Source organism: Temnothorax americanus, unplaced genomic scaffold (genome assembly GCF_048541705.1).
Source record: "Temnothorax americanus isolate GAGA-0224 unplaced genomic scaffold, ASM4854170v1 Scaffold69, whole genome shotgun sequence".
Taxonomy (NCBI): domain Eukaryota; kingdom Metazoa; phylum Arthropoda; class Insecta; order Hymenoptera; family Formicidae; genus Temnothorax; species Temnothorax americanus.
In genome coordinates this window covers 648,215-661,789 of record NW_027509791.1, presented here as the reverse complement: position 1 = coordinate 661,789, position 13,575 = coordinate 648,215, and the positions used below count along the sequence as shown (strand labels likewise).

The following is a 13,575-nucleotide window of genomic DNA, read 5'->3' as shown; positions in this document are numbered from 1 at the left end:
GTACGCACTCTTTTGTATGTAAATATAGTGCAACTATTTCCTCACGCGACACTATTCTTTCAATGACTTCTTTACGACCATCTTCTTCATCGCTGAAGTAATCACTGTCGTCCGTTAACGCGCGATCCATATCGGAATTATTGTCATCTCGCTATACTTTTTTTCAATCGATGTACCGACGCGTAGACTTTCAAATCACAGACTGTAATTTTGACTCGCTTCATTCTTTCTTATATACTTTTTCTATCGCCTTTTCCTCTCGTTCCAACTAGAACATCGCGTATCGTTTCTTCTGTTTTAGTGCATGGTGTGCATACACTGCAAATTTTGCAATTTCGCATAAGTCAATGGAGCGATATTGTTTTCAAGAACATGTCGTGACATGTCTCGCGATGATTTCATCGAACACGTGCAAAACTGCAAATTTTGCAAATAGCGCCGATGTATGGCTGCTGCAATTATACAGATCAAATCACCGAAAGTCAATGGTATGATATCGTTTTCAAGAACATACGTGTCTCGCAATGATTTCATCGAACACGTGCAAAACTGCAAATCGTACATTTTTCGATAAAAAAGCAAACGATGCATCATTAGTAAAATATAAAATGACGAATCTGGGGGATACGCTCAGTAGTCGAGAATTGGAAGTCGTGAGTACAACAAATTGTGTTAGAAAAAAGATCGTGTAATAACATGTGTTTTGTAGAAATACCGCGAGAAATTAAATTGAAGAGAGCGGTGATAAACGTGCAATCAATAGACAATGCATGTTTCGCATGGTCAGTGGTGGCTGCTCTGCATCCAGCCCAAAAAAATGCAGAACGGGATTTGTCGTATCCACATTACACGTCGGTGCTAAATCTTACGGACATTGAATTTCCAATGACGTTGAATCAAATTAAAAATTTTGAAAATCACAACGACATCTCTATCAACGTGTTTAGCATCGAGAAAAAAAAACAAGGAACTTGCAATCCTGCCAATACGGGTTACTGATCGAAAGATGGACATACATGTAAATCTGCTGTACGTGCATGACGATAACGTGGAACATTTTGCATGGATTAAAAACCTATCCCGCTTCGTGAGCTCGCAAATCAACAGGCACCGTGGTCGAAAATACTTTTGCGATCGGTGAGTATACATCCTAATAAATAATAAAAATAATTTTTACGTAAAAGATATATAAAAAATTTCATTATTTACAGATGGTTGCACTATTTCTACACGAGCGAGAAATTGGAAGCCCACACCGTCGACTGTCGGGAGATGAACGACTGCGCGATCAAGTTACCGAGCGATAACGACAAATGGTTGGCCTTTAAGAATCACAGCAGGCGTGCATAAGATCCAAACAACACAAAATGTACACCTTGTCCGAAACGAAAATAGCTCTAAGTCCGTACGACGATAAGCAATACATTATACCCGGTTCTACCGAGACGCCGCCATGGGGGCATTATAAAATGCCATCGTAAATATATATCGTAATTACATTTAGATATGTATGAAAATAAATGACTCATTTTTGTATGTATAATATGTTTTTATATTGTAATAAATTTTTACAATACATTATTCTTGTGTATCCATGAATTATGTGAATTATCAAATCCTAACCACTTTACATAAACCTCATCCCCCCCTTTTACGTAAAACTTTTTCAACGAGATGCACGTCGGGATTAGCAACGCGATGTAACTCGTATTCGTAGAACCTGCCGGCGACGGGTTTTTCGCAGGAATCTTCCAATAGATACGTCACGGGATTAGTTTTCTGCACTTTGACGATTCTAAACACCTCCGTGGTCCAATTTGGTGTGTGTATCTTTTCTTGAAGATTGTCTTGAATTTACTCACGCGTACCGAGTCGCCCACTTTGAATCGCGCGGGAGCAGCGATTTTTACATGGCTGTACGCCGTTGTTAGGAGCTTGTCGGCGATTGCGGGGGTAACATCGATGGGTCGCATGCCGATAGTTCGATGCTTTCGCGCATTGTAATCCGATACGAAACCCGGCAGCGAGTCAATTCATTTGTAATTTACATTGCGCGTAAACATTTTCCACATGTCGTTCTTGAGCGTGCGATTGAATCGTTCGACGACCGATGCCTTCATTACGGAATAGGTCGAATAGTGATTGATATTATGTTTTTTCAAGAGTTACTGCACGTTTGCGTTGTAAAAGTCTTTCCCCTTGTCAGATTGCAGATTTTTCAGGCATCTCCCGCCGCCTCGAATTATTTTCACAATTGCCGTAGTAACCTCGGTTCTGCTCTTGGCCTTGAGCGGTACGGCCCAGTGACATCCAGTTTTACAGTTTGACTTTAACTGAGAAAAACTGGATGTTACTGGCAGTTACTGCGAGAAACAGCACAATGAGTAAGTACCGCTAATTTTTCGTATATACTTGTGCGAAAAAACTTTTATAAACATAATTGTATTTTTTCAGTTTTGATAAACCCCGCTACACGCCTCGTATTTTGGGAAAGAGATTTGCCTTGACATCGACCGCATACAAATTTTTGGATGTTGAAATCAACGCTGGACCTATGTCCTCTGGAGATATACTTATTGGCGATAACCGAGGCAATCGGATAATTCTGCCTCATGCAATGTAGGTGACATCCATCGAAAAACGTGCAGGTATTCAGCGACTCGTGCAGTCGCCGGCACCATCATCGCTAGCGTTTCGAGATTTGGAACTCGTTAAAATACGTGACGCAAATATTGTAAAATTGACGTCGTGCGACACCAGCTTGTACATGAAACCGTCAACCATACTCTTCCTGTTCGAACTAGAACATTGCGTCGAGAATGTGTATTTTCAACTATGCCAAAATGTTCATGGCGTAAGTGAAAAATTTAAACAATTTATAACAATTTTACGTCAAAATTGTATCACCGATAAATGTAATGCAGTTAGAATCTTGCGTGAATTTTATGATAAGAATTCAATTATTGTTGAGTGAACTGTTGGCGTATGCTGCAAATAATATTGTACACAATGCATTATGTATATGCACAATGTATATTAAATGCATATATCACTGTATCTAAAATTATCTTTCCTTCTGTTTACCGTTCCCTTGTCCACCGTCAGCGGCTTAGAATTACAGAGCGGTAACTCTCGATAAGAATGCGCGTGCCGCACTCGTCGCGAGATCATTAAACGTTTAACTTAACGTGAAACTTTATATAAACTCTGAATTTTATCCGTACGATGACATGAATCTGGATTTTGGCAAAAATCAATACGCCGTTCTTTTCGATATGTATGCGCGTTTTCGTAAAGCTTATTACGGATAAGACTGCTTTGATACGCTTTGCACCGTGGTTACATTCCTGACAAAAGGATTTTTTGTAGTCATTGATTGCTCGCGACAAAACGAATCTGTCAGGAGCGCCACTGTGGATGTGCGAATAGAATTTGACTGCAAAGAGAATGTACCGGCAAATACTACCGCCTATTGTCTCATCTTGCATGATCGCGTAATCGAATACTGCCCGTTGTCAAACGTAGTGCTCAAAATCATGTAAATTGCAATATCAACAGATATTGCAATATAAGAGACACTGATGTACCGCGATAAGATACAGATTGCTCCATCGTTTTGTCATGATCGTACCGACGTTTATCGATCTGCAAGGATTTACCGTCGGGATGAAATTTGTCGTGAAAGAGGTGGCGGTTCTGAAAAAACGGGACCGTTTTGGCACATTACATTTTTACATGTCCCATGCCATGGAGTCTCCTCATGAAATCCTACAAGTCATGCGCTTCCTGGTTGATTGCAAATCACCATGGACTACGATGGGAGGATGGAATCATGCCGTACAACATGGCGAAACAACTAATTACATCGGCGGTACTTGGAGAGGGCGACGAGACGTCGACTCTTGTGTATGTCAAGGGATGCCAGAAACGAGAATGGCTGGTGGATCTGCTTGAGAATATCGAATCTTTAAATAATTTAGATGTTACTAATACTGTAAGATGCGGAAAAACATGTTAAGAATTGCGCGTTGCAAAATGTATTAAAAATATTTAACTGGTGGTCGCGACACCAGAAAAATTATGATTTTTTGAAATAAACTATATATATGTATATATAAATGTTTTATTTCCTTTTACCACCTACTTTGTAGTATAATATAGATGTTTTAGCTGTTTTTAGCTGTTTTTTAGTTGTTTTTAGTTGTTTGATAGCTGTTTAAAAGCTGTTTTTAGTTGTTTAAAAGAAGTTTGATAGCGGTTCAATAGCAGTTATACAGATCGCAGTTATACAGATAACTGTTTTAGTTGTTTGATAGCTGTTCAAGAGCTGTTTGATAGCTGTTTTTAGCTGTTTCATAGCGGTTCAATAGATGTTTTTAGCTGTTTCATAGCTGTTTGATAACTGTTTGATAGCTGTTTTTAGCAATTTCATAGCGGTTCAATAGCTGGTTTGATAGCTGTTTAATTGCAGTTATACTGATTAAACTAAACCACTGAAAGTTAATGGTGCGATATCGTTTTCATGAACATACGTGTCTCGCGGTGATTTCATCACACACGTGCAAAACTGTACATCGTATTATAGATTTTTCGCAAAGCGCATCCGTACGGATGCTGAGATCATTGTGAAATTAGATATGTTAAACAAACGCTGTGACAATAGTGAGATATAGAAGGATAAATTTGAGGGTACGCTCAGTAGTTGTGGACTAGAAGTGAGAGTCAGTTAGTGTGCTTGATCGTGCGGTTTATACAACAATTGGTTCGCCATCTTAATAGCTGTATATCAAAGCTCATCGATATGAGAGAGTACGCAAAACTTTGCAAGCCGATACTTAATTCTAAATTCAAGATTGTGAAAATCAGCGAACCGCAGATGAGAAACTGTAGCAGATTGTATAAGAGGAGAGTCGACGTAGTGCGATATCTATTCCGTCGCAAAATCGGAATCGCCGATCTCCGATCGCATCAAGATTTTCTCGATCTCCGAATAAATTGGTTCATCCTCGTAAGAGAAACGTTCCCTTTTTATCAAGATGGAAATGAAAGAGCCTGAAGAAATGGAAGTGCCTGGAGAAATGGAAGTAAATGAAGAGGAACATAAACAAGAACATGAACAAGAAATTGATGATGATGCAATTTTGTCAAACGATTCGTTTTACGACAGTGAGAGGTTTGAGGATGTTTCGAAAGTAATTTTTCGAGTATTAAACCAGGCTGAAGTGAATGCCTTAGATGAATTGAAAAAGATGTGTTGCACATACTTTTATTATACTTCTGGTAATGTAAAATTTTGTGCATCGTGTACTGTGAGATTACGAGGATTATTCTCAATGTTGTACGCTAAGCGAAAACATGACACCCGCGCCTATACAGGGTGTCTGGTAATAATCGCCGGACCTCTTGTATGCAAGTAGAGTGAGTCAAACCGAGTAGAAAAGTCTTCTATCATTTTGCGAAATTCGCAATACTTATTGAGAAATTAATTGAAAAAGATCGGCCAATTCACGCGCGTAGAAGCCGGCGCGGCCAGAAGAGACGCCCACACTCCCACCGTAACCCCCGTACAAGGCGCGCGGCGAAGCAGTGGAAGGGACGCTGCCGCTGGCTCGCGAGCGCGGAGCGGCGCGTAAAGCTCCTTGCACAATAGCTTTGTCGGCAACTTTATCGTTGTCGCTATCGCTATCGCTATCGCCTATTGTGCAAGGGGCTTAACGCTAAAGCTCCGCGTCGAATTATTCTCTCTCTCTCGCGCGCGCGCACGAAATAAAAAATATTACGCTGTCAGAATAAAACGCCATTTACGGTCCGAGCTTAGATCTTACAATTAGTAGCCTAATAATAATATTTTTTGTGTAGTACACATAATTTTTTCTCCAACAATTTAGTAGACTGCGCGCCGACTAAATTGTCTGCAGACTTGCAACACAACAGCTCCCGTTCTAGTAGTAAAATCCCCTCCCTCCCCGTAATTAAATTGATTTGATTTAACTATTATTACGTTTAAACGCGAGCGTTACTTCTGTAGTAACTTACGATAATTCCTTTTCGTAAACGGGATTTTGTAGTAACTTACGATAATTTACTTCGCGTAAACGTGTAGTATGTGACGCTAAGCATCTAAATAAATGTAAAGAATTTATTACGAAAAATTTTATGTAGTGCACAAGAAATATTATTAGGCTACTAATAATAAAATTCAAACTCGGGCCGTAAATGGCATTTTATTCTAATTTGATTATGCTGTCATTTCCTCGCCACCTTGCGGTATACAGCACGGCGCTTTTTTTTTTAAGTGGTATCCCCAGTAGGTCTAATCCACTCTCATAAAATTTAATGTAACAATTGTTCGAAGTGCCTCCCTCGTTTTTGTAAACAAAGTTCGGCCCTTCGAATAATGTTGCGCGTCGCGCGATACGCCATTTCTGGCGTGATGGTATTAAAAGCTGCGAGAATTGCTTCTCGCATTTCAGCTTCTGTACCATCACGCCTGTGCTCGACTATGGCTTTAATGTGTCCCCACACGAAATAATCGAGCACATTAAGATCTGGCGATCGCGGCGGCCAAATGATTGGGCCACCTTGACCCACCCATCTGTCCGGATAATGCGCGTTTAAAAAATCGCGTACTTGTCGAGAGAAATGTGCAGGAGCTCCGTCATGCTGAAAAATAATTTCTCTTCTTGCATGGAGAGGAATATCTTCGAGGAGAGTAGGTAAGGTAGGCCGGTTCCAGACCACATACCGAGGGCGAGGGGGGGTGAGGGGCGGGGGGGACCGCGGGCGGGGAACCGCGGGGGAGGGGGGAACCGCGTGTTTCGGCGCCGCGTGGGAGGGGGAGGGGGGACCCGTATGTTTCGGCGTCGCGGGGTAGGGGGAGGGGGGAACCGCGTTCTTGGGCGCCGCGGGGAAGGGGGAGGGGGGAACCGCGTTTTTCTGGCGTCGCGGGGGAGGGAAAGAGGGAACCGCGTTTCCGCCGCGCCGCGGGGCGAGGGGGGATCCGCGTTTTCGCCGCGCCGCGGAGCGTTCGCGTTTTCGGGCGCCGCGGGGCGAGGGGACCCGCGTTCGCGTTTCGCCGCGCCGCGGAGTCCGCGTGACGTCACACGGCACGTTCGCGTTATCTCTCCTTCGCGCGCGGTTTCTCGCTCCCGGCCCCCGTATCTTTCCCCCGTTCGCGTTCTCTTTCCCTCGCGTGTTCTCGCTCGCGGTTTCTCTCGCTCGCCCCCGACCCCCGTTTGCGCGAATACCTGCACGTGTGCGATGAAGTCACCGCGAGACATATTCTCGAAAACGATATCGCACCATTAACTTTTAATGGTTTAATCTGTAATACTGCTATTGAACAGCTATTAAACAGCTAAAAACAGCTATCAGTATAACTACGATCTGTATAACCGCTATTGAACCGCTATCAAACTTCTTTTAAACAGCTAAAAACAGCCATCAAACAGCTATTGAACAGCTATCAAACAACTAAAACAGCTATCAAACAGCTCTTGAACAGCTATCAAACAACTAAAACAGCTATCAAACATCTATTGAACCGCTATGAAACAGCTAAAAACAGCTATCAAACAACTAAAACAGCTATTGAACCGCTATGAAACAGCTATCAAACAGCTCTTGAACAGCTATCAAACAACTAAAACAGCTATTGAACCGCTATGAAACAGCTAAAAACAGCTATCAAACAGCTCTTGAACAGCTATGAAACAATTAAAACAGTTATCTGTATAACTGTGATCTGTATAACCGCTATTGAACCGCTATCAAACATCTTTAAAACTACTAAAACATCTTTAAAACAATTATCATGCACTTAAAACATCTATATTATACTACAAAGTATGTGGGAAAAGAAAATAAAACGTTTATATATACATATATAGTTTATTTAAAAAATCATATTTTTTTCTGGTGTTGCGACCACAAGTTAAATATTTTTAATACATTTTGTAATGCGCAATTCTTAACATGTTTTCCGCATCTTACAGTATTAGTAACATCTAGATTATTTAAAGATTCGATATCTTCGTAATCTGCATCCAAAGTCTCAATTTTTAGATGTCTTCTCGCTTTATTCTTAAGCAGATCCACCAGCCATTCTCGTTTCTGGCATCCCTTGACGTACACAAGAGTCGACGTCTCGTCACCCTCTCCAACCACGGCTGATGTAATTAGGTGTTTCACCATGCTGTACGGCACGTTTCCATCCTCCCATCGTAGTCCATGGTGATTTGCAATCAACCAGGAAGCGCATGACTTATCGGATTTCGCGAGGAGACTCCATGGCATGGGACATGTAAAAATATAATGGGCCAAAACGGTCCCCGTTTCTCAGCACCGCCACCTCCTTTACGACAAATTTCATCCCGACGGTGAATCCTTGCAGATCGACAAACGTTGGTACAATCATAATGAAACGACGAAGCAATCTGTATCTTATCGCGCTACATATGTATCTCTTATATCGCAATATCTGCTGATATCGCAATTTACATGATTTTGCGCACTACGTTCGACAACGGACAGTATTCGATTACACGATCATGCAAGATGAGACAATAGGCTGTAGTATTTGCAGGTACATTCTCTTTACAATCAAATTCTATTCGCACATCCACGGTGGCGCTCTTGACAGATTCGTTTTGTCGCGAGCAATCAATGACGACAAAAGGTCCTTCCGTTAGGAATGTATACACGCTGCAAAGCGTATCGAAGCTGTCGTATCCATAATAAGCTTTACGAAAACGCGCGTACATATCGAAAAGGACGGCGTATCGATTTTTGCCAAAATCTAGATTCAAGTCATCGTACGGATAAAATTCCGAGTTTAGATAAAGTTTCACATTAGTCAAGTTACAGTCATCGAATACGCTAACATCTTGCGACATGATATTCTTGCGGCCGGTCTGCAGCGCAAAGATAACGTACCGCGGCTTCTCCAGCTGAGTCGCCGTTTTGACGGCCCACGAATGCTTAGTCGTGCTCTGCAACATTGGGTACTCGTACAGATCCCACGAACGGAAACTAACACTAAGATATCGTCCGCTTTCCAAAGCCTGTAGCATGGATAGCTTATTGACCTCGTTTAATGTGACGTGAGGCACTCTCCAGTGTACTTTAAACAATTCAATTTCCGGCTCCGTCGCAGGATTTCCAAACTCTGCTCTAACAGAAAGGCTGCAACGTGATTAGCTATCGCACAGTTTTTAGCCCCCGTTTGCGCGAATACCTGCACGTGTGCGTGAAGTCACCGCGAGACATATTCTTGAAAACGATATCGCACCATTAACTTTCAATGGTTTAATCTGTAATACTGCTATTGAACAGCTATTAAACAGCTAAAAACAGCTATCAGTATAACTGCGATCTGTATAACCGCTATTGAACCGCTATCAAACTTCTTTTAAACAGCTAAAAACAGCCATCAAACAGCTATTGAACAGCTATCAAACAACTAAAACAGCTATCAAACAGCTCTTGAACAGCTATCAAACAACTAAAACAGCTATCAAACAGCTATTGAACCGCTATGAAACAGCTAAAAACAGCTATCAAACAACTAAAACAGCTATTGAACCGCTATGAAACAACTAAAAACAGCTATCAAACAACTAAAACAGCTATTGAACCGCTATGAAACAGCCATCAAACAGCTATTGAACAGCTATCAAACAACTAAAACAGCTATCAAACAGCTCTTGAACAGCTATCAAACAACTAAAACAGCTATCAAACAGCTATTGAACCGCTATGAAACAGCTAAAAACAGCTATCAAACAACTAAAACAGCGTTAAAAACAACTATCAAACAACTAAAATGATGATGAGCTGTTTGATAGCTGTTTTAGTTGTTTGATAGCTGTTCAAGAGCTGTTTGATAGCTGTTTTAGTTGTTTGATAGCTGTTCAATAGCTGTTTGATGGCTGTTTTTAGCTGTTTAAAAGAAGTTTGATAGCGATTCAATAGCGGTTATACAGATCGCAGTTATACTGATAGCTGTTTTTAGCTGTTTAATAGCAGTTCAATAGCAGTATTACAGATTAAACCATTGAAAGTTAATGGTGCGATATCGTTTTCGAGAATATGTCTTGCGGTGACTTCATCGCACACGTGCAAAACTGTACATCGTAGATTTTTCGCAAGGCGCATCCGTACGGAAGCTGAGATGAAATTAGATATGATAAACAAACGCTGTGACAATAGTGAGATGTGGAAGGATGAATTTGAAGGTACGCTCAGTAGTCGAGGACTAGAAGTGAGAGTCGGTTGGTGTGTTTGATCGTGCGGTTTATACAACAATTGGTTCGTCCTGGCCATCTTAATGCTACTGTAAACAGACAGTGTGCCAACGAAAACTTTTAACAAAAGTAAGAGATAGCGGTTCAATAGCTGTTTGATAGCTGTGTCGAAAAATTTCAAGTGTCGCGACTGCAAGTCCTTGTAACACTCAAGAACCACGTTCGCGTGCGAGATGTAGCCAAAGAATGGTCCACTCGCCAAGATACAGATCCAGTATCTTCATGGTAAAAGCTGTTTAAACATTTTTATATTTATGCAATGACTTCATCAAACACATGCAAAACTGCAAATTTTGCATAGCGCCAATGTACGGCTGCTGTGATCACACAGATCAAATCATCGAAAGTCAATGGCGCGATATTGTTTTCGAGAACATATGTGTCTCGCGGTGACATCATTGCACACGTGCAAAACTGCAAATTTTGCATTTTTTCGGTTAGCGCAAATGTACGGATGCTGAGATCACGGTGAAATTAGATACGCTAATAAAACAAACGATGCATCATTAGTGAGATATAAAAAAATGAATAATCTGGAGGATACGCTCAATAATCGAGAATTGGAAGTCGTGAGTACAACAAATTGTGTTAGAAAGAGGATCGTGTAATAACATGGAGCAAGAGTTGTTGGAGCAATCCACCCTATTAAATTCGCGGGAAGAATTTACCGCGTGGGAGCAACGATGTGACGAATTTATCGAATCGTTGGAAGAACAAGGCCGAATTAAATGACCGCGATTATCGATCGGTCTCAAACAGTCATTGATCGCTCGTATTGCCCGAATCGAAGGTCTGAAAGACTCGGTACGTCAACGTTTCGTGCATGTGGGTGCAGGATACAGTGCGAGTGAGACAGGACTCAGATGGCGCGAGATAGATACGGCTTTTGAAAATCGTATACTGACTGGTGCGATAATAAATTCCAAACACATCGAACCTCGTCAATTTCTCGAAGATGCGAGAGAAATTGTACTCGATCGTGTGCGGAACGTCATGCAACGACATGACAATGTAAAGATTAACACAATGTTTAATGGTGAATTTGCTGCGGGTGACAAACGCGCGAATAAAAGTATCGCTACGAGAAACTGTGAACTATTTCGTACGTCCGATCTGCAAGAATGGTACGTGTCGCGCGTTATCGAGCCTACTCTAGCATCGCTGGAGGAATTCCAGGAACGTGATAGCGGATGGGCGTTGTCGCGTATACACAATTTGACTGTTAACGTAAATAAATATAATCCATTGCACGCGGGGTGTTTTGTGGAAATACCGCGAGAAATTAAAATGAAGAGAGCGGTGATAAACGTGCGATCAAGGGGCAATGCATGTTTCGCATGGTCAGTGACGGCTGCTCTGCATCCAGCCGAGAGACATGCAGAACGGGATTCATCGTATCCTCATTACACGTCGGTGCTAAATCTCCAAGACATTGAATTTCCAATGACGTTGAATCAAATTAAAAAGTTTGAAAATCACAACGATATATCAATCAACGTGTACAGCATCGAGACAAACAAGGAACTTGCAATCCAGCCAATACGGCTCACCGACCGAAAGATGGACAGACATGTAAATTTGCTGTACGTGCATGACGACAACGTGAGACATTTTGCGTGGATCAAGAACCTATCCCGCCTCGTGAGCTCGCAAGTGAACAAGAATAGGAACAAAAAATACTTTTGCGATCGTTGAGTATACACCCTAATAAAAATAAAAATAATTTTTACGAGAAAGATGTATAAAAATTTTTTTATTATTTACAGATGTTTGCACTACTTCTACACGAGCGAGAAATTGGAAACCCACACCGTCGACTGTCGGCAGATGAACGACTGCGCGATCAAGTTACCGAGCGATAACGACAAGCGGTTGGCATTTAAAAATTATAACAGGAAGGAACGAGTTCCATTTATCATATATGCCGACCTGGAATGTACCCTGGAGAAGATGGAAGCGGATCCGGAAACGTTGGGGTACACGTATCAATATCATCGCGTATTTAGCATAAGGTACTACGTGCGTTGCTCGTACGACGAGTCGTTGTCAATGTATCGGTTTCGTCGCGATAAGGATTGCGTCGCGTGGTTCGCCGAGGAGCTAAGACGTTTAGCTCACGACGTAAAGATTATTTTGTCCACTAATGTACCCATGGTGGAATTTACGCGAGACGAGTGGGAAAAATTTAACAGCGCGACGCACTGTCACGTGTGCGAAAAACCGTTCGAGCCAGACGACGTGCGAGTACGCGATCATTGTCATCTGACGGGTCGATACAGAGGTCCCGCGCATTCAAATTGCAACTTAAATTACAAAGATTCACATTGCATACCCGTAGTTTTTCACAATTTATCGGGCTACGACGCGCATTTTATTATCACAGAAATAGCTACAGCGTACGAAGGACGTGTAGACTTACTTCCAATCACAAAAAAATACATTTCGTTTACGAAAAATGTTCAAAGCACCGAAGATAAAGATAAGAAAAATTGCGTCAAATTGCGATTTATCGATTCATACAAGTTTCTCACCGCTAGTCTCAACAAATTGGCATCTTATCTCAGCAAGAATAAACTGCGAATATTACAACGCGAATTTTGTAAATTATCCGCAGAAAATTTTGATTTGCTGACACGAAAAGGCGTATTTCCGTACGAGTACATTGACTGCGTCGAAAAGTTGGAGGATTTCATCACGAGTTTTCGCATTTCTATTGCTACTAGATTCTCCGAAAAGACGTTTCGACTGTAAAAATTTGGTTTCGCGATCAATGCCTCCGCGCCGTATCTACCCTCCCAATGAGTCACGAGTCGCACGTCAACGTGATTGCGCACGTTCTCCATGGTTTTGCCAAACACAGCGTTGTTCATCAATTTGTATAAATTTTTCTCGAAATCATTCTTGGCCAATGTTCTAAATTTCGTATTAAGTTCTATGTAATCGCGAAGCCATGGAGATTGCGCGAATTTTAATGCGCGGTGAATCTTTGCTATACGGAGACCGTGGCGCATGCACTGCTGCAGGTTGCGATAATGTATGACATAACGTTTCTTATCGTATAATGTTGCGAGGAGCTTGTCCTGCCGCTTACCGGGTGGTTTATCGCGCGTCGGACAGAACGGTAGGTCAGTGTGCGCGTCATGAAGATGTTGCGGATACTCCAAGTCGACTTCGAGAATATAGCCTATCGAGGAATCCAACGCGATATCCATAACATTAAAATCGGTTACGTCGTCGACCCATTGAAAATCTGCGTAAGGCAATGGTTGAC

At 41.8% G+C, this 13,575-nt stretch overlaps 1 protein-coding gene and 1 long non-coding RNA gene across 2 annotated transcripts; both read left to right on the top strand.

The window, feature by feature from the left end:
- Nucleotides 1-12: 12 nt before the first annotated feature.
- On the top strand, nucleotides 13-1,615 carry LOC143905898 (uncharacterized). Its single transcript, XR_013259363.1, has 2 exons — nucleotides 13-1,137; nucleotides 1,212-1,615. It is a non-coding gene; the product is annotated as an uncharacterized LOC143905898 (long non-coding RNA).
- A 9,242-nt stretch (nucleotides 1,616-10,857) lies between these two features.
- On the top strand, nucleotides 10,858-12,090 carry LOC143905931 (uncharacterized). The gene has a single exon (XM_077421594.1). The coding sequence runs from the start codon at nucleotides 11,298-11,300 to the stop codon at nucleotides 11,997-11,999; it is 702 nt and encodes a 233-aa protein (XP_077277720.1). The 5' UTR covers nucleotides 10,858-11,297; the 3' UTR covers nucleotides 12,000-12,090.
- Nucleotides 12,091-13,575: the final 1,485 nt, after the last annotated feature.